Below are 25,465 nucleotides of genomic sequence, written 5' to 3'. Positions count from 1 at the left end.
TCCAGCATCATCAACTATCTCCCATTCTACAACCCCTCCAACAACTTCGAAATTCTCACCCTTCTCTTCCACCTTCCCAACTTCCTTCACTCCCCCCCAACCCAAGCTTCATGCCTACTTTCTCCTCTGAATTGGAAAAGACATTTGTGAATGATGTAGGATCACTAACTTTAGTCATCCAAACTTCATCCATCTGAATACCAGGTGACATAGAGTCCTCAGCTTTTTCATCATCAACTCAAGCCTTCTTAAGATCAGAAGACTTCTCCCCATCAAACTGAACAATCTTTTTCCTTCTTGATCTATCACATTTGCAAACCACCCAAACCTAGCCCTCCACCTCTTCTCTTTGCAGCTTAAATGAGCCAGACCTGTTCAACATCCCAATCCTTTTGGCCTTTAGACATTTAAAAGAGGAACCAATCTTCTTGTTTACCTGTAAGCTGTAACTTACCCAGCCACCTTCTCCTAACCTCTGAAGACCTCTTCCTCAAGAAATGGTCCCCACTCAAACCTCCATCAGGCCTTGTGGCCCAACTTAAATTAACCATTTCAATTTTTGAACAAACTTCAACTTCAGATCCAATCCCTCCCTCTTCTATAACCAAGAATCCAGGTGACCCACTGGAACGCACACCACGTCAGCACTTTTAGCAATTAAAGCAAGAGAGCCCACCCTTTCATTTGAATGGGCCCCACTCCCTCCACTAAACTCTGGGACTCTACACTCTTCAATTACTCCTCTCACCATCGAGCGACCCCCACTAAAGTTAAATTCTTTAATTCTAGAACTACCTTTGTCTTCAACCTCCGTTCCTTCATCAAGCTAACCTTTCATCTTCCTGGTCTTCTCCTCAGAAGGATGACACCTCTCAGAGCCCTCCTCCCTCCACAAATCCAAGCTTTCAACACACCTCAGTGGATAAGATCCTTCCACCACAACTCTTAGGTCAGATAGCTCTCCATAAAATGCAGGGACAAGGAAGAAGGAACCAAGTGAATCTCTTTTACTTCCACTAAGATGTGCACAGCAACTAGATTCCACCATGAAACTATCCTTGGATCAATGAATCTGAATTTTACACAAGCATCTCCTACGGCTTCAAATGTTTGAAAATCCCACACATGAAGAGGGATTCCAAAAATGTTAAACCAAACCAGATTTTAAGGTCCTACATCTCTGATTGCACCTACTAAAGGGTTCCATCTCCCAATCCTTAGTTCTCAAACACAAACCTAACTCTGTTCTCGCTTCATCCTTACTACCAAAAGTGAAGAGAAAAAAAGCCAACACTCAGCTTTCTTATCTGAAATGCCAAACTTGGATGCCATTCCACAACTACCCAATCCTTAAACACTCTACATCTGAACCAGAGATAACAAAATGATCCACCAAGCTTCTATCCAACAGCCTGACACAGTCATGAACACAACCTAATGATTTCACGATCACCTCTTTCATGTGCTATACTTTTTGCAGCATAAGTTTAATGGAAGCAACAGTGGCTGAAGTATTAATAAGGGACATTACTAAGCTTCATGGAACTCCTAGGGCCATTGTTTCAAACAGGGGCCCAGCTTTCTTAAGAAATTTTTGGAAGGAATACTTGAAATTACAAGGTATAGGCCTCAAGCATTCAACCATAATCCCCGATTAGATGGGAAAACTGAGGTACTTAATCAATGTCTTGGATACTTATCCGAGGTGCTTCACCAGTGAGAAGCCCCGCCAATGGGTGACGTGGATTCCTTGGTCTGAGTTTTGGAACAACACTTCATACCACTCCACAATTTGAATAATTCCATTCAAGGCCTTGTATGTAGGGCTGCAATCAAACAGAGCTCTAATTGAATAGTACAAGCTCAAGTTGAATTAGGCTCAATTCAAGTTCAATTCTAATCAAGTATGAATCTCAAGGTAAGCTCAGATGCTTGATTTGTTATTCGAACTCGAGCTCAGTCAATAAATAGTTCAGCTCGAAAGCTTGCGAGCCTGGCTCGATTAACATAAGATAATATATATTATGAAATTACATTTTTATATTCTATATACAATATAAGAATATACTATATATTATAAAAAATATATCATATATATATATACATAATACAAAAATATATTCATTTTCAAGCCTTCGAGTTGAACTCAAGCTCATTGAATATTTTATCAAACCAAGCTTGAACCAGGAAATAGAGTTTGAATCAAACTCAAACTCAAGTCTAATAGCATTTTAATCCAACCGAGACAAGACATGTAGAAGTTCGGCTCGGCTCGACAGCACCCCTACTTGTATGGCCAAGAACCTCCTCCTATACTCCCTTATGAAAAAGGTTTAGCAACAATAGCTTCAGTGGAAGAGAACCTCTTAGCCAGGAATGAGATATTACAGTCACTCAAGGCAATTCTACTACAGGCCCAGCAAATAATAAGCCCCAAAGTGACCTACGACACCATTTGGTTGAATACCAGGTGGGAGACAGTCGGGGACTTTGTGCATTTGAAGTTGCAGCTATACTAGCAAGTAATAATGGCATGTAGGGCTTGGCAGAAATTAGCTCCATGATATTACAGCCCATTTGAAATTGTTGAAAGGATTGGCATAGTAGCTTATCATCTGAACCTCCCTAAAGGCTCAAGACGACACTTCATCTTCTACTTTTCTCTCCTCAAGAAGTACCTGGTCCTCTCACTACAACCACCCCCACTGTTCCAAAGTTTTTTTGATGAGGGGAAGTTAGTCACCTAGCCAGCTGAGATACTAGACTACCGTTGGGTCAAACAAGGCAAGAAAATTTGACAAGAAATCTAGTGGCCTGGCCAAGGCTATTTGGATGATACCACCTAAGAAGACTGTTCTAAACTGCAAGGACAGTTCCCACAGTTTGTCCTTGAGGACAAGGACACTCCCAAGAGAGCAGGAGTTGTTAGGACCTGGGCCAATGCTGATACAAGCCAAACTGCAGAGGAAGCTGAAGCCAACAAATTGATGGATTCCAATTCGATTCCTCAAGTTCGACAGCCCAAGTCCCTCATCATAAGCACTTATATGAGGAAGACGAAGTCATGTGACAACTAGTCTTGTCAGATTATGTTACAAAAATCTCTCTAATTCAATTAGTTAAGCTATGCATGATGTAAAGGGTGATGTTATATAAATCCGAGCCTCATTTGTTTTGGTTGTCAAAGAATTATTTCCCTCTTCTATCCATTTTCTCTTCTTCTTCCTCTGTAAGGAGTCTGTGTTCTACTCAAAAAAGCACCTATGTTGGGCAAATCCCAACATTTTACCATTACACCAAGTAATGGCCCCTAATATTTTAGCAAAAATATGTTGATCAAAAAATATATTTTAGCAAAAATATGACCAAATTTCCTTCAAAATTATGTAATTGCAAAAATTCTTTTTGCAGATATTCAGACACTTTTAAATAGGAAATTTGATCAGAAATTGCAAGCCATGTCTCTCTCTAACAGTTTGGTCCAGTTTCCAGAAGAGTTCAATTTTTGTGCAGTTCTTATTTGTTCAAGTAGTAATTGTTGGCCTAGCTAGGACTAGCATCACCATTACAATTCACGGGTCATCAATTTTTAGCAAAGGAAAATTTCTGGGGGGGATGTTAAGCCCTATGAGTCCTAAGGGTGATGCTAGCCCCAACTAGGCCAACAATCTCCCCCCACCCCCAACCGAGACCGGATCTGCTCCTCACACAGGGTGCCTCACACCGACCTCACACGCACATTCTGCCATGCATTGGGAACATCTCCCATACTTACAAGTTATTATTCGCGGGAGATGTTCCCAATGCACAGTGGATGTACCTGTGAGGCGCCCATGTGTGAGGAGCAGATCCCGTTTCCCCCCCCCCCAACCCCCCAATGTTACCCCAGGGGACTCAAACCCACAACCTCACTCTGATACCAGGTTTAGGATCAAAGTGCTAAGAACTACACCAAAAGCTATAGTTGATGGTGAGGGCACAACTATATTTCCTTGTTACGGATGGGAATGTTAAGCCCCACGAGTCATAAGGGTGACGCTGGCCCTAGCTAGGCCAACAGTAATAACATGACAATGATATAAGAAATAAAACCTTGTAAACTTTAGGTTTACATGAACAAATTGATCCATAAAGAGAAGCTTTCACAGTTTACAATGTTTACACAACACAGGAAAAAAGCAGAAGACAAGCCTAAGATGTACATTAAACTAAAGAATAGTAGATTTCCATATGGAATTACCTTCTCCCCAGCAGCAAGAATAATCAGTTGACCATCTTCAGCAGGCTTTTTGCTACCTGACACTGGAGCTTCAAGGAAACATCCACCTTTTTTTGTAATTTCCTGCAGATATTGGAAACATGCAATACTTACTTAGTATTCAGTCTAAAAATGTTAGCTCTCACCTCACTAACTCAGTTATTTAAATTTTGAAACATGTATTTTAGATATAGGAGACTATGAAAATAGAAAGCTGAAAATCTGCTTGTAGAAGAAAAAATTGATGCAATTGAGGAAGGTCCTGAGATGGCAATAGGATCTGCTGACTGCTGCAAACTCTGAGACTGGATTCAATTTCGTTGGTAGTGCAGATTCAGTGGGGAAGTAGAATCTGTAGAGAAGATGGGGGTAGTTATGTAATTTTATCTTTCTTTCTTGTATTTTAGTAGGCATATACATTAGTGTACAGCTTCTTTAATTCTTTTGTAAAGACAAATTTGTTCATTCATATTTCTTTAATATAAATACCCTCTTTTTGGGTTGGTTTGATCAGATTGATCAACCCTAACAGATCTGGACTATTGTTCTTCCTCTTGTCTCTTCACTTTCTCACAAACTAACATGGTATCAGAGCAGGCTGTTCTCTGATCCATTACTTGTTCTTCTAATCTGTTTGAGAGCTATCCTCATCGTTGATTGGTTCTGGACTGTTCTGATCATTCCAGGAACTAGTTCTCTGTATTTTGCGCATCCAGCAAGAGAGATTTCATTGGATCTCTCTCGGAAGACATCCGTTTGCAGTGAAAATTAAAAGGAAGTGTCGCCTAGTCCTCTTCTTCATCCCCTGAAAGTTTCACTGAAATAAAAGAAGTATTGAGAGAGATCTATACATCTCTTCTGGGCGGCAGCAACCAGTTTTTCCTTTTTTGGACTGTGTACTCAGTTTTCAACTATTGCTGTATCTTGGACACTTTCTTTCGACTGTAAGAGATTTCTTCTCTTGGTTTTGACTATCTTGAATTGGTTTTTTGCTTATATTCCTTGCTTCGATTGCTTTTTTGCTTTGTGTTCTTACTCGACATGGGTCTGGAAAAGAATGAGATTATTTCTGTTAAGTTTGATGGAAGCAACTATGCTCTCTAGAAGTTTCACTTTCAGTATTTTGTTGAAGGGAAGGGTATGTGGGGTTATATTGATGGTTCCACATCCATTCCCGATGCCGATGATATCAAAGGGCTGAAACAGTGGAAAACTGAGAATGCACAGGTTGCTTCGTGGATTCTCGGTTCTGTTACTATGGATGTCAGTATTCCAATGAGGGGACTCAAATCTGCCCATGACATGTTCGAATACCTTGAAAAGGTTTATCAGCAATCAAATATGTCTAGGCAATATCAGATTGAAGTTGATATTTTCTCTTATATTCAAGGGAAGAAGCAGATAGGAATACTATGTTTGGTTTGTGAACCTTTGGACTGAATATGAATTGGCTCACTTTGTGGATCTCTCTACTGATTGTTGTGTGAAAACTATGAAGAAACATCTCAGTAAGAGAAAGACTGCATTTTTTGATGCATCTCAGATCTGATTATGAAACCCTATGCTATAGTATACTCAGCAAAGAGTCTGTACCAGATCTTGTTATTATACTTGGTGAGTTATTGAGAGAGGAAACTCGTCTCCTCACTCAGTCTGCACTTGATCAGAAGAAAGAACATGGAATAGATATTGCCTTCTTGGCCACCAAACAGAAGGGGAAGAAGGATTTCTCGAAGATGCAATGTAATGAATGCAAAGAATATGGACACGTAGTATCCCACTGTAAGAAGAAAAATTTTCGCACCTACTGCAAACAGCAGGGCCACATTATTGTGGAATGCCCAATCAGGCCCCCCAAGAAAGGACAACATAAGGCTTATCAAGCCTCGGCTGAACCAACTCCAACTAATACTGCATCATCCTCATCAGCTCACAAACCAGATGCACAGGAAAATTTGACTGAAGATAAGATTCATGAGCTCATGTCCTCGGCTATTTCCTCAGCTTTTTCTGCTATTGAACTGGCTGGTAAGTCTGTTTATTTGTGTTCTCCTTCACGCATGTGAATCATTGACTCCGGGGCCTCAAACCATATGATTAGGGCCTCCTTTGGTCAATCTTCTAAACCTTACACCTTTGTCAACCACATTATTACTGCTAATGGTGATTCTCTTCCTATATGTGGGTGTGATGATTTATTTCTATCCACTTCTAAGCCTACACCCTTACATCTTCCTAAAACCTTTTTTTGTGCCTAAGTTGACTACTAGCCTTATTTCTATTGAACAACTTGTTGATGATGGTAATAATGTTTTGTTTACTCGTGATGGTTGTTTTATCTAGGACTAGTACACTGGGGAACTGAAGGAGAAGGGGCATAGGCTTAGAAGACTGTTTGCTCTGGAATTTGAGAATAAGAAAGCTCCACCAAATTTTTGTTTGCTATCTATTACTTCTAGTTTTTCTCCTACCTCTTGTAATAATGCGTGGCACTTATGGCATAGACGTTTGGGTCACACTCATGCTAAAAACTTGGATTATTTATTTTCTTCTAGTTGTTTGCCTATGGCTGTTACTTCTTTTAAGAATGTTGATAAATCTTATTTAACTTGCTGCTATAGTAAAAGCCATGTTTTGCCTTTTCCATCTTCTATTGAGCATGCTTCTACACCTTTTTACCTTATTCACAGCGACGTGTGGTCGTCTCCGGTTATTTCACGTTTGGGTTATAAATATTTTGTATTGTTTATTGATGATTGTACTCGATATACGTGGGCTTACTTCCTTCAAAAGAAATCAGAGGCCTTTCCCATTTTTAAGAACTTCCATGCTATGACTATGACCTAGTTTAAAAGCACTATAAACATTTTGAGGTCAGATTCAGGGGGAGAGTACTTTGATGGAGAGAACGGTGAGTTTCAAACCTATCTCAAACAACATGGCATTCAGTCACAGAGATCTTGCCCAAGTACACCTCAACAGATTGGGGTATCTGAGAACAAGAATCGTCACATTGCTAGTATGGTGTGATCCTTGTTACAAGACTCCCATGTTCCCATTACCTTCTGGGTGGAGGCGATCCGCACTACTGTTCATCTCATCATTCCTACTGTTATCCTTAAAAATCCTTCCCCCCATCAATCCTTGTTTCATCATCCCCCTAGTCTGTCCATGCTTTGTGTCTTTGGTTGTGTCTGTTTTGTCCATCTTCCTCCTCATGAACGCACTAAGCTAACAGCTCAATCAACTATGTGCGCATTCATGGGATATAGTATGGAACACAAAGGATTTCTCTGTTATGATCCCAAAGTCTGAAGACTGCACATTTCTCATAATGTCATTTTTCTTGAGAACCTTTCATTCGTTGCACATATTAGTAAATTGCCTACACCATCCTTTTCTGTTCTACAACATTTTGGCTCTAAAGGTGATCCTCCTCCCACATCTCTGCCACTTCAAGTTTATTTCAAGAAGCATCCAGCTCGCCCATTGCCTATGCCTCCTCCACCTCCAACACTAGTGACTGGTGATTCCTCTCCACCCATCACTGATGTAAGTTCCTCTTATCAACCTATTGATCTACCTTCATTCGTTCTTTTGCGTCGATCATCTCATGTTTCTCGTCCACCTGACCGCTATGGCTTCTTTTCTAGCCATATCTCATTCTCAGTTGTTCTGTCATCTACAGATATTCCTAAGTCTTACAACCAGGCTGTAGCAGTTAAGCATTAGAAAGATGCTATGGACTCTGAGGTTCAGGCTTTATTGGAGAATGATACCTGGGAGTTGGTCACTCCTCCTCTAGATGCCTCCATCATTGGTAGCCGATGGGTTTACACAGTGAAACTTAAATCAGATGGTACTCTAGACAGATATAAAGCATGGTTGGTTGCTCAAGGCTACAAGCAAAAATATGGAATTGACTATGATGAGACCTTTGCTCTAGTGGCCAAAATGACAACAGTCCATTTACTCTTGGCCATTACTGCTATAGACAATGGACAATTCATCAAATGGATGTCAAGAATGTCTTTCTCCATGGGCATTTACAAGAAACAATTTACATGAAACCACCTCCCAACTACTGCGATGATCCTCATATGGTGTGTAAATTGAAGAAATCTTTATATGGTCTTAAGCAAGCTCCACAAGCTTGGTTTGACCGCTTCCGTACAGTGGTGTTGGAGGCTGGTTTTCAGCAAAGTGCTTTAGATTACTCTTTCTCACTCTCAAGCGAGCACAGGGGTTGACTCTTCTCTTGGTATATGTTGATGATATACTTATCACCGGAGATGATGTGGATGGCATTAACAATTTGAAGATCCTTCTCAGAAACTCCTTCAAAATGAAGGATCTTGGGCCTGTTACCTATTTTCTTGGGCTTGAAATTCAGTGATGTCCTCAAGGTTATTTTGTTAACCAACAGAAATATGCCTCTGATTTGGTGACACTTGCTCGCTCAACTGATTCTAAACAAGTGGATAAACCTCTAGAGCTTAACCGTAAGCTAAGAAAGGATGAGGATGAGCTTCTCCCTGATGCTACTTTATATCGGTAGCTTGTAGGTAGTCTTATCTACCTAACTATGACTAGACCGGACATTTCCTATGCGGTCCAGCTTGTCAATTAGTTTATATCTGCTCCACGTCAACCCCACTTCTTTGTTGTTCTCCGAATCATCTGTTATGTCAAGGGCACCCTATCTCATGGCTTGTTTCTCTCATCTTCATCCTCCACTCAGCTTCAAGCTTATGCAGATGCAAATTGGGTAAGTTGTCCTGACACTCGTCGTTCCATTACTAGTTGGTGTATATTTCTTGGTGACTCTCTGATTTCTTGGAAATGCAAGAAACAACAAACCATTTCCAAGTTATCTATAGAAGCAAAGTAAAGAGCAATGTCCTCAGTATGCAATGAAATAGCTTGGCTCAAAGCTCTACTTCATGACTTGGACATTGATCACTCATCTGTCATCCCCCTGTTTGCTAACAACATGAGTGCGATCAAGATTGCATCCAACCCAGTATTTCATGAGCACACTAAACATATCGAGGTGGATTGCCACTTCATTCGTGATCTTCTCCTTGCTGGTCATATCTCTCTCCCACATGTCTCCTCGGGCTTACAGCTTGCAGACCTCTTCACCAAAGCAATGACCAAAGCCCGACATAATTTTCTTATAGACAAATTGATGCTTATCCCCCAACATTAGTTTGAGGGGGAGTGTAGAGAAGATGGAGGGTAGTTATGTAATTTTATCTTTCTTTCTTGTATTTTAGTAGGAGTGTACATTAGTGTACAGCTTCTTTAATTCTTTTGTAAGGACAAATTTATCCATTCATATTTCTTTAATATAAATACTCTATTTTTGGGTTGGTTCGATCAGATTGATCAACCCTAACAGATCTGGACTATTGTTCTTTCTCTTGTCTCTTCACTTCCTCACAAACTAACAGAATCATGGTTCAAAGTATCGATACACCTCTGTGTATTGGCAGAGGTGTATCGGTACTTTAACTTATGCATCTTTTTTAGTGTTTTTTTCAAATTTCAGTTTTTAGTATAATTTTATATAATTACTTAATAAAAAAAAAAGAGTTCCTGAAAACACCTCTAAACAGGTGTATTGGCACCCAAAGATACGATACAATATGCCTCGTATTGGGCCTATGGGAGAGGTCTTAGAAGTAAAGAAAACAAACAAAGGAGCTTGTGAAGAATCCAAAAGATATGGCAAATGGGAGATTCAAGATGATGAGATTGTTAAAATTAATGGGATAGACATGAAGAAGGTGATCTGTGATCTGTGCCCACGATTGTACAGAATTACTGTTCATAATGTTACTATTGATCAATGTTATGAAATGAGGATCAACTTGTTTGTTGCCCTAAGTTCAGAAGACCTTCAATTGACTGGGAGGTGAAAGAGTGTAATGCACACAAATTGTAGGTGTATGGAATGGAAGACATTCTGTGAAGTCCTTTTATGAAGATTTAACTCAAAATCAACAAGAATCCACACAGATTGTAGGTGTATGGGGAAATCCCAGTCAACTGAGGGTTGAGGCTTTTCACTTTTGCTTGGCTGGTTGCTATGGACTGTGTTTTTAACAGCAGAGCATCCGAAGAGCAGAGGGTTCAGTGTTGTGGATGCTTTTACAGCCGCTAACAGCAGCAGTGATGGACAGCAGCAGTAATGGGCGATTAACTCAGTGTTCCTATCTTATCTTATTCAGTGTTCCTATTTGTTAGCTAGATACAGTGTCCCTATCCTATCCTATCTGTTAGCTAGATACAGTGTCCCTATCCTATCTTATCTGTTAGCTAGATTCAGTGTTCTTATCTTATCTGTTTCTATCTTAGCTAAATTCAGTGTTCCTATTAATTATGCAGTAGTATAGATAAAGGTTATTAGGAAGTCTTCCTAAAAGTATGACTCTTATCTTCTTGTAATCTCCTATTTAAAGGAGCAGATGATATTCAATGAAGGGATCGAAATTTTCAGTCAAAAAAGAGTAGAGGAGAGTTGGTGATCTCTTTAACAAATCACCATTAAGGCGCCAAGATAGGTTCCTCAAGAAAAGGAAGGAACAAGGGAAAACAAGACGTTTTCCCCGTTGACCGACCCGTGACGAGATCCTATTCGCGGGCCCTTAACATTCAGCATGGCCAGTATGTGTTATACGTTTCTTGAGCAAGAGGAGACTGTAGGCCATTTGTTTATTCACTGCAAATCTTCAGATTTTATTTGGAAGTTCTCCTCTCTTTTTTGTGTAAGAGGCTTTCAGCAAGGGTTCCTGTTGAAATCTTTTCATCTTGGCCAAAGTTTAGAGGGAGCAAAAGGGCCAGACTGGCTTAGTGCTGCATTCCATTTGCAGTCTGCTGGGGCATTTGGAAGGAGTGAAATAAAATACTATTTGAAGATAAGGTTGAGGGGATGAGAGATCCATCCCATGGACGCCCAAAGATTGCGGAATAAGGGGCGAATTTCAAAAATTTTTCTCTCCCTTCAACTGGGAATCATATTCCCTATTTAGAAAATCATATTTTCAATGATCATTCTTGAACCTTAAACTGAACCAGATCTGAACCAAAAGGAGTAGGTGAGAATTATACCTGATACAGAGAAGTAGAATCTCCCAACGAAGGTGTTCACGCCCAAGGAAGGATCCAAAGACTGCTCCCACTGAAGATGGCGCAGTGCAGGTGGAGCAGAATCAGCAGTGTTCTTCTCCAAGAACTCTGTCCTTCACAAGAATCAGCAAGATGGTACGTGAGCACAACTTCCTTTCAATCCTTTCTCAAAGAACTGATGTCAAGATCCAATCTTGACTTCTCCCACAACTGGAGATCGAACTGGCAAATAGGGCAGCAAGAACAGGGAGGCGGCAAGAAAGTATTCGCAGGGAGCAGAATTCTCTCTTCTTGATTTCAGCACTAGAGAAAATCTGTTGTGTGTTTTAAAGGCTGCCGCCCCCTTCTTTTATAATCTTAAAGGGATCAGCTCCTAATCAAATTAGGAGTTGCTAATCCAAATCATATTTGGGTTAGAAGTCCCTTTAAGTGATGAGGGATAATCCTTATCTTATCTGCAGATCAGATCAGCCATCTCCTAATCTAATTAGGAGGTTTCCAGATCTAAATCTCATTTAGATCTTGGACTCTCGAAGTGGATAGGGTCTAAGCCCAATCCTATTAGCTAATCCACTTCAGAATTCGCCCCTTTATTAACTAAATAAACAGTCCAGTTCGAAATGGGCTTTAGGCCCATTAAGCTTATGTGCTCACTTAACCTTCCTAACTGCTGCCTAGTTGGGCTTCCTTGTATGGCGTGGGACCCAAGCATTGATCTACACATCAGCCACATGGGTTCGGCCCAGCCTTTATTACAAGGCCTGGCCGAATACACTGTTAAAGACAGTGCACCCCTTGAAATCCATCGAATGGGCTCTATGGGCCCAACACTTACCCTAAGTGGTCCCTGGGTCAAGCCACCTCCTAATCTAATTAGGAGGTTTCCAGATCTAAATCTCATTTAGATCTTGGACTCTCGAAGTGGATAGGGTCTAAGCCCAATCCTATTAGTTGATCCACTTCAGAATTCGCCCCTTTATTAACTAAATAAACAGTCCAGTTCGAAATGGGCTTTAGGCCCATTAAGCTTATGTGCTCACTTAACCTTCCTAACTGCTGCCCAGTTGGACTTCCTTGTATGGCGTGGGACCCAAGCATTGATCTACACATCAGCCACATGGGTTCGGCCCAGCCTTTATTACAAGGCCTGGCCGAATACACTGTTAAAGACAGTGCACCCCCTGAAATCCATCGAATGGGCTCTATGGGCCCAACACTTACCCTAAGTGGTCCCTGGGTCAAGCCACCTTGTAACACCCAGGGACTGTGGGCAGATGCAAGATTAGCCCATCAGGTATTATCCTCAATGGTCTTACACTTAACCTCTCAGCCCATAATGATCATACATTGCCCGACAAGAGAAGACCTCTCCCTCGGCTGCAAGGAACAATGTTGCACTCTCCACTTTTATGGATCCCGGGAATTAAAACCTTTTGCAAACATTTTAGAAACCATAATATATATACTTTTATATCTCATATAAAATATACTTTGCAAAACAAATCTCAACGGTTGAAATCGGCTGCCGGCAGTCTTGGTTTCCATCAGTGAGAGTGCATCCCCGATCATTACCTTTGTCCGACAAAGGGGCTGATCCTTTCACTATGATCACCCACTCAGATGAATTTTCGGATTGTCCCAACATACCCAGGTTTTGACCCTTGCTAAGGATCTCACTAATTGGTATATCAAAGACAGCCCAATCCGACACCTAGTGCAGTATCATAATCGAGTCTAGGGGTCGGGTGTAACTTTCCAGTTTTGCCCATCAATCTCCAAGGTCCAGGGCAATACTGGAAATCTGGTCCAGTTCATAGATTCAATTAATCATACACTGTATGTGCCTAGGGTCTCACCCTGGCAGCTGAGACAGGCCACCCCAACCGACTTGGTGGCACCACAGTGTCAGCCTTGTCAGGATAGGTCTCCCCAGACCGACCCACTGGCTGTGAACATTCTAAACTAACACGAGTCTCATTAAGTGTCCAGTTTAAGGGTATTACACAGAAACACACCAAGGGAACATGAATCAAATATGCACCTTTATTCATTTACAATAATCTCATAAAGTACATCATTCTGATTGAAGCTAAGGGCATACAAAACTGTCTAACAAAGGTTCAGAACTTAGAGAAGGTGGTGGTGGACAACTGGAAATTGGAAAGCTTTGTCAACTGGATGTTGGTCTTACCAGATTTCACTCAAGTTGATGGATCAGAATTTGGGGAGAGATTCTAGGAAATCCTTGAGTTGGAAATTAGCAATTGTGTTAAGTATTTTTCAGTAATTATGGTTTTGTTTGTAGGTGTTGCCTCAACACCTTATTTTTTGGATGTACTCAGACTTCCTTTTATTTTAATGAAATTTCTTTTATTTTACTAACAAGAAAGTAGATATGAAGAAGATTATTAGAAATTAATACTTCTAAGCAAGGCCATGGATTCTTCCTTGGGGACCTATGATACTGAGACACCTATACATGGGTACCAGGGTTTTTATGAAGATAAATAAAGAAGAAATTTCATTAAATAAAGAAAGGTACAGAGAGATAGGTGATAAGGGCATAAGGCATCGCCCGAATTACAAAACAAAGAACAAGTACATGCAAACAGAAGACAGAAACTGAAACCAGCAATTACATATGCTTTTGATCTGATTAAGACAAATCAAAGACGACCAAAAATCAGCTCCAAAATTTTCCTTCTTGAGACCCACAAAATCTGGAAGAATCAACCACCAATCCAGTAATCTCCATCTGATGACAGCACATAATCTTTCCTTGTTCTTCTTGTTCATAAAGATTCTTCTATTTCGTTCTTTTCACACCTCCCGAACAAACCGCAAAAGGAATACAGGTCCACATGATTTTTGCTTTCTTGCTACCATTAACCGCTAGCCACTTCTCAAAAATTTCTTTGGGAAACTGAGGGTTCCATTAGGGGTGGACTCAAGCCGAGCCAAGTTGAATATCTGGATATTCAAGCTCAGCTTGCCAAAAAATTATGAGGCTCAAGCTAGAGACTTGGGCTCAAGTTAGATTCAAATTAAAAGCTCATAAGTTCAAGCTCGGCTCGACTCGAGCTCAACTATGGGCCAAGCTTCCTATAAAAATAAAAAATTATACATATAAATTTTTTTTCCATATAAAAAATTAAGAATTATAAAAACTAGTTGTTATTATACATATAAAAAATAAAAGCTTGATAAGGGTCGCGAGGAGCTGAGCTTTATTGGGCTCAAGCTCAACTCGAAGCTCGGTTTAGACCGAGTCAAATCAAGCTTTTCACAAGCCGAATTCAAATAGCTTGTGAAAGGCTCAATTCGTGTCCACCCCTGGGCCCGTCCCCCCATCTTGAAGAAACGAAGGAAAAAGAACCAAATAAAGTTGTATACATGCATTCAACCATAAAATACATAAAATTCTTAGTTTCTCTTTTGCACAGGACACATCTATTTACCAAGAAAAAGCCTCTTTTCTTGATCTTGAGTAAGAATGCTGTCCATCACCACCAACCAAGCAAAAGCCTCAACTCTAGGAAGAATAGGATTGCCCTATGCTCCTCCCACATGGGTACCATGTTACATTAGATGCTTCAATTTATTGTAAATTCCATGTCCAATGCCTTGTCTTGTCATGTCCTTACCGTATATGGTATCATAGCTTGGGGTTACAATCAAGCACAAACCTTCTTTTGATTATTTTTATTTTTTGATAGGTAACCTTTTGAATATTGAATAGAAGGGCAGACGAAGGCATTTAACCAAAGCAAAGGAAAATGGAATCAAAGGGAAGTCGCTGTTTTAACCCGGGATAAAGGAGGAAAAGGTGTTGAGGCAACACCTACAACCTTTCAATACCAGACGAAAAGGTGTTGTTAGTGATATTGTTAGGACTCTGGTATTAAAAGATTGTTATAGTGGGAACTAAGAGAGACATGGGGAACTGAACCTCTTGCATACATTTTGATATTAATAAATCTTTACTACCAATCAAAAAGAAAAATTGTTTGGCAGATCAGACAACAGGATTGTTCTCCTGAGGAGGCCACTAAGAACAAATGAAGCATTACCAGGAAATAAAAGAATGGAGATTAAGCACCAAAATTACTAATATTTAGAGAAAAGCTATAAGGAAAATTTTAGCTTCATTAGGAGAGCAGGATACAAATAAATCGCAAGTTCTTATGAAACAAGTATGTTGAAAGGAGCTTCAAATTTTTCTCTATTACCTTGGGAATGCAATTATCTGTTTAGATTATTGATAAAAAAAAAATAGCTATAGAGTAAGCTTTAGTGAAGGTATATAGTGTAAAAAGAAAAACTTAGAAGGGAGAGAATATGTTTTTTTTTTTTCTGAAAGGTTTAGAAATTTATTGTTCTTCACAAGTGCATAACTTGTCTATATGTTATCTAGGCTCTAAACAAGGAGAGGGATTATTTGGGATTATGTTAGATTATTGGTCAAATAAGAGAGACTGTGGTGACAAAAATGCTTTTTGTCTACAACTCCACTAGAAGCAGAAGGCATCATAAATTTCATTAACACACATGTCTGCAAATTTCTAGCTTAAAGTGAAAACATGTCAGTGAAGTAGACCCAAAACTCTACTTCTGTAAATTTTAGTTACCATAAAACAAATTCGTCCAGACAAACCCAGAATTCTAGTACAAATTGGAAGGTGACTCACGGGAGGTAATGGAGTGGTTAAAAACTTGAAACATAATAGCATGGGTTCATGGAACTACACAAAAAAATGGCAATAGCCAGGGAATCAAAAACAAACTTTTGCTGGATTAAAAGATCAGCTAATTATTTAGCATTGTGTAAGGTTAAGAATAGTGAAATTAAAAGGGATTAGGGAGCAGGAGCTAGCCCAAATGGAAAGGGTGCATGGCACATATCCAATTTATACTTCATTCTTTTTTTTTTATAATTGAAACATAATTTCAGTAATCAAAGAAGATAAGCTGTTACAAGCATCCTCTCCTAAACATTACAGTAAAACAAGAACAAAAAAAAAGAAAAAAGTTACAAATTTTCCCAAAATAGCTCCTCCCTAGATGCCCCCTGTTTGGCAAGAAAGTCAGTGAAATTCCAGATTCCATGCATGAAGATACATTCATTTATCAAAATACAATTATAAGCAATGACACAGACTGTTTTGAAATGGAATTAATCCATACCTCACTGATCTTTGATGAAGTATCAGCATCAACTGTTGACATATCAATATAACCTTTTCCACTGCAAATTTGCTCAAGAACACCATCCTTATCAAAAGCCACCTGAATTTATAAAAGACAGAATCACAGAATATGGTAGGGATAACCATAGATACTTGATATGAAAATAAAGAAAGAAGGAAAACATCGATTTACTAACTGAAAGAGCAGCAGATGGATCTGACAACATTGCTATGGTGTACTTGCACTTCTTGACTACTTCTGCAGGGGTTTTTCCAATGGAGGCACCGTGTTCTACAAGCTCTTCACACTATGAACATGATTAAAAACATGAAAAGGTGACAAAAGTTAGCCTTGTCCGGTAAGATTTTGAAATGGGGACACGTTTCAGTGCAGTCCCAACAGAATTTTTTGGCATCCAGAATCCTTATTCAAATCTCAAGGATATGCAGAATGAAAGTTATGATGGAAAAGATGTCCTACAAGCTCTTCATACTACCAACATGAATAAGTGCATGAAAATTTGACAAAAATTACTTTTGGCTTGCATTATTTTGAAATAGCCACATTTCATTAGTTTCATTTTAAGTCCCAAAAATTTGGATATTCAAGATTGTAATTTGAATCTTGAGGGTAAGAAGAACGAAATTTACTAGAACAATTTTTACATGTGAAGATCCATTGAAATAGGAAAGAGAAAGGAAATAGGTGGAGGACTTGGACAATGGAAAAGAGAAAGAAAAGTAGATAAGAAGAGTGAAAATAGGGTTGGAGATCCTGAAACTTAAACCCATTCAATCCACTGTTGAAGAATTTGCAGGCATTTACAAACAGAACCAACTGGTAGGTCTATAGAGTTCATCTCATCATTAGATCAATAAACTACTGAACCCTCTGGGGCTAGTTTCATGATTTACCATTTGAAAAATCACTTTGTTCATATGCTATGTGGTAAATTTCTAAAATAAATAAATTCATGAATGTGTAATATCAAGATGATATACAAGTAGTAAGATGATTTAAACAAAGTGTAACAGGTTTGTCTTTTTTGAAACTTGGTACATAACAAATTAACAATATTGAATTGCTTTTTAATCAATAACAGAAAAAACATCCTTTAAAAAATGATAGGCAGAGAAAAAATAGTACAAGATCCATTCCCCTTCCAAAGATGGGATGGAAGTAAACCACAGTCTGTTAAGAAGCCATAACATACAGAATACAAGAAAAGGAAAGAATATTTTTTCCCATTTCCTGTTGTAAGGAAAACTAAATGGAATGGATGAGAAATGACTAGAAGCCAATCTAGAGTATCCCCTATTGGCTGGACAGTGTAGAGTCTGCATCAGCCCTCCACTGTATTGTTGTTAGGTCTAATAGAAAACCTTATTCATATGATAATGAATGTATAAACATGGTATCAAATAAAATAAGTTTTCTTCAAAAAGTAGCTTGCTGTGAACACAACATGGCATATGACGGGAAGGAAAGTAACACATCAAGTAATGATTATTCAAGGAATAACAAGATTATATTGCAGAGAAACATCAACAAAATAACTCAAAAAAGTAAAAGTTTAATAGTTGGGATTGATTTTCACCTTCATTCCACATAACCCATACAAAATATCAAAGGTGCATTTGCCTTCTCAATTTCAATTTACAGAGCCCATGAAGTTGGATTTGCATTTGCCTTCTAACTTTCTTGTTTACAAGATCCTTGAAGTTGGGTTTCTCTTGAGTCTTGGTCACAGTTACATTATTAGAGCCACCTCCATAGAACAGTCAATTGATCTTCCATTCTAAAAGTATAACCGAACGCTCCACAAAATTGCCAATTAATCTTCCACTCTCCTGTAAGCTCCTCTGCTTCCTTTTCACTTTCCCTATATAGTTTCTAAATGAAATTTTAAGGGTGAAGCCACCAACATCTCTATCCCAGGATAGGAATATAAATGTTCACCTGACTACCATTGGAATTGCTCAGAAAACTTATTTTATCTCCTTGATGATTCAGGCTTCAAGTGCATTCCTAACCATTAGTCAGTAGAAAGAGCAGAAAATTGAATGGAGTTTCAGAAGAGAATCCAGAACAAAAAAAGAATAAAAAATGCAGCCTAGCTCTAACCCATTAGAAGACTTTTTTGATTGATCAACCAATGAGAATATGTGCATTCATACTCTCAACTCTCAAGATGCACAACAGGACCTAGTTTTCGATCACTAAGGCGGAACGTAAATGAAGTTTACTAACCCTTTCCAGATTCTGAGCAAAGCTCAACAAGGTAGAAAATGCGACGTCATACCAGTCAACAAAACAAACAGAAATGGAAACAAAGGGTTGGGGATTGGGAAAGGGTGTAAATCGTGGCTAATTTTATACCATTTCAATCCCATTGCCATTTTTTCTGATCTTTCAATAAAGGTCTTCAAAGAGAATGCTTACATTATTTCTATCATCAGCATACTAATCAATAGAGCACAAAATGACTCACAATTATAAGGAAGATAATGGCATGTCAAAAATCTTTGACTCCACCTCATCTTCAGCCTCATATCAGAGCACTGATCTACTTTCTAAAACTCCTTTTAAACTCGACCTGAGAAGTTTACTGGATTCTGGAGGCCTTTCTTAAATCAACAATGTAATGGTACTTAGTTTTCTCTTATCCCCAGCCTACATCACTATCTGCTGTTACAGTTGACCAGCCCAGTGAATGGTTTCTACTAATAATCCTACAGCTCGAAACTACACGACTATCCTACATTTATTATTGCAAAATACCTTATATTTCTCTATCATAGACCACGGAAATCAGCAACTCAGCACTAAATTTTCAATGATTGCTAATGCCAACGAGAACAGTTGAGAACCATTTGAGTCAATATACAGAACATAAGATAGAGAAAACATGAACAGAATCCCTAAGCACCCATCAAAACTGAGAATTCACCAAACCCAGAAAATCAAACATAAACAAGTGAACAATTACATAAAGAAAAGAGCACTCAATGGAAGATGATCAGTACACGGAGCAAATCTAATCAAATGAAGTAGTCTTAAGGTGGACCGGGGTAGTTAGTTGAGAAGAAATGAATATAGGAGAGGAAGTAACCTTAGACAGTGTCCTGTTCCAGACAGTAACCTTGAATCCATGTCGAAGGAGGTTCATGGACATTGCCTTCCCCATGATGCCCAAACCCAAGAACCCAACCTCCATTTTTTCTCCTTCTTGCTTCCTCTCCTCTGCAACTGCAGCTGATTCTCTCTGCTCTTAAAATTTCGGAGCAGTCGATAGTGCTCCTAGTGCTCCTGAGGGATGAACAGGAGAAAATGGCTAAATTATTATTTATTTATACATTAAAGTATTATTAAATTAATAAAGATTTTACGCTTCCGAAGCCATTCATCAGTCTGATCTGGTTGTGGAATCAAACATTCTGACAATATAAGATGAAAGAAGGCAGCCGATCGATGCCTTCCACGTCACCGTTTGTTCTGTTCCACTTCTTTGTTCTTTGTTCATCCAATCCATCTTTATTGGAGAACTTCAGCCAATAGGTGGTTGACACGTTTCTTGGGTGCAAGTCAGGCCGGGTTGAATCAAATTGAGGTCAACCATAGAACCCGTTTCATTCTTTCTTTTGGTTTGAAATAGGGGTGATCATTTCAGCCCGGGCCCAGGTTCACATCAGGCCTGCAAATTTTAGGGTCGGGCTTTGGCTTAATACTTCAAGCTCGGCCCGGGCCTGGCTCAGCCCGCATATATTTAAATTTACACATTTTGTGTATAATATATACACATGTATACATGTTATTTTACATTATATTATATAAATATATATAATTTATATTATAAGTAATATTTTATATTATATAATGTATAAAATAAGTTTATATGCATGTTATGTCATTTAATATATAGATATGTAATGTTTTATATATGAGTAACATTGGCCCGGAATCAGACCTGAGCTAGAGCTTATGTTTTAGGCCCGAGCCTAAGCCTGGCCCGACCCATGATCACCCCTAGTTTGAAAGAAAAGGTAGGGAAACCTATACAAGGTTTGTAAAGGTTTCCCTACCTTTCCCTTCCTTTCCCTACATTTTCCTTCAAACCAAAACTGTGGGTTGGAAGCACAGTTTTATGAGAAAATGGTGTATTTTTTTTTTTTTGGAAACGTTGTTGCTAGGTAAGACGTTTCCTGGAGCAACAACAACACTTTCTATTTGGTACCAGTGCTCTATATATGTTTTCAGCACCGATACCCATTATATGAAGTCCATGTCACTGCCACATCACGTCCTCATTGGCAACAACAAGCTCCAATATGAGAAAATGCCAAATTTGGTGTTGGTACAAACCACACCTCGATTTCCAAGGCGTGGCTTGGAACATCGTTTTTTTATGGAAAAACGGTTCTAAACAAATAGACGTTTCTTGGAGCACTGTTTTTTTCTGACATGGCACTGATGTGTCACCGTTTTCTAGAGCAACGACATCGATGCCAAACAGACACTAAAGCTTTAAACTTGACATATATAGCATCTAGGAGTGCTCATAAAAAACTGAAAAGTCAAATCGAACAGAAAAATGCGTTTAACTAAATCGATCAGTTTGATTCTCAGTTAACTTAAAAAAGGGCAATTAACCAAACTGACTGATATATGTATTTATATGATATATTTTATATATTTATAATATATCTCATATATTATATATTAAAAAATATATACATATATTATATTTATAATTATTTATTTATATTTATCTACTTGAAATATATAATATATTATAAATATTATATATATATATAGCATTTATAATATAATATACATATTTATAATATATTATGCCATATATTATTTATAATATATGTTATAAATATAAAAAACCGAAGAACCAAACTGGTCAAAACTTAAAACCGGTCAACCAGCTAACTAGTAGTGTCGATTTAGTTTTGGTTTGGGGATATGGAAAAACCGGTAGAATCGGTTTAGTTCCAAAAAAACCCTTATGCTTTGATTAACCGAACCATGAGCACCCTTAGTAGCACCAACGGTTATATGTTATAGATGGTTGGCCACATGCAAATTAAGCTAGAATATGGGTTTAAGGGACAAAAAAGATGAAAGTTAAAGAGTTTAATGAATTTTGTGACATGGTTGCAGCCGCTCCATACATTCGATAGGTTGTTTTATATATTTTAATAGATTCACGTCGTTAATATAGTAACCAGTAAGAACCCATGCGATGCATGAGCTTTGTTATAAACAATGTTTTCAATCTGTCGTTGACTTAGCCAATCGAACTATCACCCAGCCAGGAATCCGGGTTCGGTTCAGTTAAGACCTAAACGGTCAAAAACTATTGACTTGGCCAAGAACCATTCAGCCCGATGACCGGGTCACGAGTTGCATACTTAAAGCATACAAACTTTTAGAGGCCATAACTTTGCACTCCGATGTCTGATTGGGGTGACTTTTTTTTTTTTTGGGAAACTTTTCAAGATCTATGCATCACAAGGAGCCTGCTGTAGGCACCTTGCCCCACTATTTTCGCGGAAAAAAAAAACTTTTTGGTTTCAAATTTCAATTTTTAATATTTTTATAAATAAAAAAATAAAATTTGAATTAAAATACATAAATTAAATATAAAATAATACATATAACATATCTAAAACATATTTATACATTATTTATTACTAAAATATATATTTACACACACACACACACATATATATATATATGTATATAAATATAAATATATATACGATGATGTGGCATAGTCTGAACTGTTCGACCCAGTCAGTCAAACTGGTGACCTCAGAGGAAAAAAATAGGCCTTTGGGTCGGTTTTTAAAACATTGATTGTAAGTAATTGAGTTATAAGAAGTCTTATTTCACTAATTAATTGGGTTAAATCAAAGTAAATTCATCGCAAGCATTATTTTTTGTGGTATGTATTGATTGATAAAATTGCATTAACTTTCATTGAAACTTTATTTTTGATAATGTTTATTATGGTTGATTTTACAATATTATATATTGTATAAATTCTATTGTTTTTTTGAAGGTTATAAATTCTATTTTATACAATGCATAATATAAAATATTATATATAATATATAAAACATGATATAAAATAATATATCATACACATTGTTTATTGGGGGGTTTACGATCGGCTCGGAGTAGATTGGACAAATACCACCCTACCTTGTCCCTAGTCAATAAAGTTTGGGTTTTCCTAAAACTTGCCCTGAACCTAATCAAACGGTCAAAAATGCCTTAGTCAAGGAAGGCAAGTCAAAGCCCCAACAAGGGTAAGTTAGATGGCCATCTTTACTTGGATTTTCAAATGCATTATAGAAAAATACAATTGAAAAATAAAAGTCTGGTTGGTATCAAGTCGAACCCCTATAAGTTTGGGTTGAGTTTGGAAACTATATGTCATTGAGTCAAGTTCAAATAGAAGCATTGGAAGGTCGGGTTAGGGTGAAGGGAGATCATATTGAACCTGGCTTGTTGTGTTTATTTTTCGTTATTTTGAAATTGGGTTTTAAATTAATAACTTTTACTTCTATTAAATTTTAATTATTTGGTAAATTGTTATTGATGTGTAGTTTAAGTTATGATATTATGCTAGGTTTATTATTATTTAATTTTTTTAATAATGTTAGAATTTATTATTATAAATTTAGTATAATATTATTTTAATTAATTATAACAATTATTATTGTTAATATTAAAAACAGTAAATTTTTCTATCACATTAATCAATTTTAAATGGAAATTAAATGAATATTACTAACATTAGTTAACTGATTAATTTTGCAAACTATTGTTATTAATCGAGTTTAACATACATTAGTACGGGTAATGTCAACACATGGAACCCATATTGTATATTATACTCGTAAATAGTTCAAGTTGTTTCTCTTTAATTGACTCACTTAAATGAATAGAAAGTAATTAAAAAAATATTTTATGAGAAAAACATGGGTCAATTAGAGAGAGAGAGAGGTTTTATGAAGATTTAGGATAGGCTTTAAAAGATAGAGATATTTTAGGAATATTTTTAAGCAATTGGGAATTGGGGACTAATAGGAGCAAGGGGAGACTTGCTGATGTGGCTTAATGAGAGGACTAGGAAGGGGTAATGGAGAAGGAAGGAAGAGAGCTAAACAGGAAGTAAGAAAGGAGGATGGGCTTTGGAGTCCTGATTATATTATCAGTTGATTGTAGCCATACATGATGATGATTTATTTGATTGTAGTCATATATTTTTCATCTCTTATTTTATAGGATGGATGCATCTGCAAATGTTGTTTGGCATGGATTGTTTTTCTTAGCAGCTCTTTGAATGATTTTCTTTATTCTTTGCCTTTTTAAATTGATATCATTTAAATGCTTTTTATTCATTCATATGTCCCTAAATATTAAGCAATATTGGTGATATTGTTGTAAACATCCATCTAATTTTACTATTTTATAAATAGATTAATGATTTCAAAGTCATTGATACTTTTTTGGGGGTGGGTTGCTCAATAGGACGTTGATTTTTTATTATTAAATAGTAAATTTCAAATTAAATGATTAGTTGCCCCTTACTTAGTATGGGGTCATTGTCTAGATAAAACTTAAATCAAATAAAGAGCATACCCTAAATGGCTATTATAAATAATTAAAAGATGAAATAATTCAAATTAAATCAAATAATTACTTGCTGAAAATAACTGAATTAAGTAAATAATAATAACAATCAATTATTTATAGAAATAATTAGTTATCATTAATGTTTATTCAAAGCATACCCCATAATAATTACCGTATATAGTAATTAAACCTTAAATGAGAATCAATATTTATTATCAGTCATTAAAATTGTTAAGCCGAATCATTAATGTTTATTCTTAAATGCAAAATATGAATTAACAAATCTATTATATAATAATTATACTCACTTGGAAAAAATTATTTTAAGTAAATATTTAAATAATTACAAATTTAATTAATATTATTACTATATAACAAAAAAATTAAATTAAATACTAAAATACATTAATAATAATAATAATAAGAATGACTAAATTAAAGTAATAAACGGTTCGAGTTGAATTTAATGACATATAAGTGTCAATTTATGTGGACCCGTAGACTGTATGAATGTCTTAAAAAATGACAATTTATAAACAGTAATAAAAATCATTAATATTTATTCAATATATATATTATATATAAAATTAACTTCTCCGTACTTATTACGGGGTCATTTACTAGTGTGCAACTAAAGAAGAGGTGGTGTGCAGTTTCAATGGTTTGATTGTACAAGGAACAACATTGGTCGTTAGTATCCATCCAATTAACACACTTGTCTTTGGTGAGAATGCCATCCCATGATAGCTTCCTGAGAAATAGGTGAAAATGAGGAGGTTTTCCGTAGGAGATTCTAGTTGAAGTAGGACAAAGAGGGTGAAGTAGCCCTTAATGTCAAAATGGCTATAAACCGAGGATATTATTAAAATCATGCTTTTCAAAACTGGACCGGAAAACCTAGAAACCGGTTAGGTAATCGGTTCTGTTTCACTTTAAAACTACTTTTTGGCCAAAACCATTGATTTGGTCAGCGATCCACTGACTTGAACAGTCGAACCATCAAACCGGATAACGATTTCTGATTGTTTTTTATTTTTTTGTCAGAACAGGCCGTCTATTCGAACTGGACAGTCAGATCGTTTGACCGAGGATTTGGTCCCCAAAACAGTTCCCTGTCCAGTCCAGTTTTAAAAACCTTGATTGATGTAGAACTGGTGTTTTTAACCCCAACCCTACATTGCACCAGTCCAGTTTTAAAAACCTTGATTGATGTAGAACTGGTGTTTTTAA

At 37.3% G+C, this 25,465-nt stretch overlaps 1 protein-coding gene across 1 annotated transcript in view; it reads right to left on the bottom strand.

Annotated features, from left to right (window-relative positions):
* GLYR1 (glyoxylate reductase 1) overlaps positions 1–20,001 on the bottom strand; it is a 52,312-nt gene extending 32,311 nt beyond the window's left edge. Inside the window, exons 1-4 of the mRNA XM_010279557.3 lie at positions 19,692–20,001; positions 16,776–16,886; positions 16,577–16,678; positions 4,241–4,342 (exon numbers count right to left, since the gene is read on the bottom strand). Coding sequence (XP_010277859.1) covers positions 4,241–4,342; positions 16,577–16,678; positions 16,776–16,886; positions 19,692–19,796 — 420 coding nt within the window. The 5' untranslated portion in view covers positions 19,797–20,001. The remainder of the gene's footprint in view (positions 1–4,240; positions 4,343–16,576; positions 16,679–16,775; positions 16,887–19,691) is intronic.
* Positions 20,002–25,465: the final 5,464 nt, after the last annotated feature.

Source organism: Nelumbo nucifera, chromosome 1, assembly GCF_055504915.1.
Source record: "Nelumbo nucifera cultivar China Antique chromosome 1, China Antique-T2T, whole genome shotgun sequence".
NCBI classification, from domain to species: domain Eukaryota; kingdom Viridiplantae; phylum Streptophyta; class Magnoliopsida; order Proteales; family Nelumbonaceae; genus Nelumbo; species Nelumbo nucifera.
The sequence above is the reverse complement of the archived record's forward strand: the minus strand, read 5'-3'. Positions and strand labels throughout refer to the sequence as shown.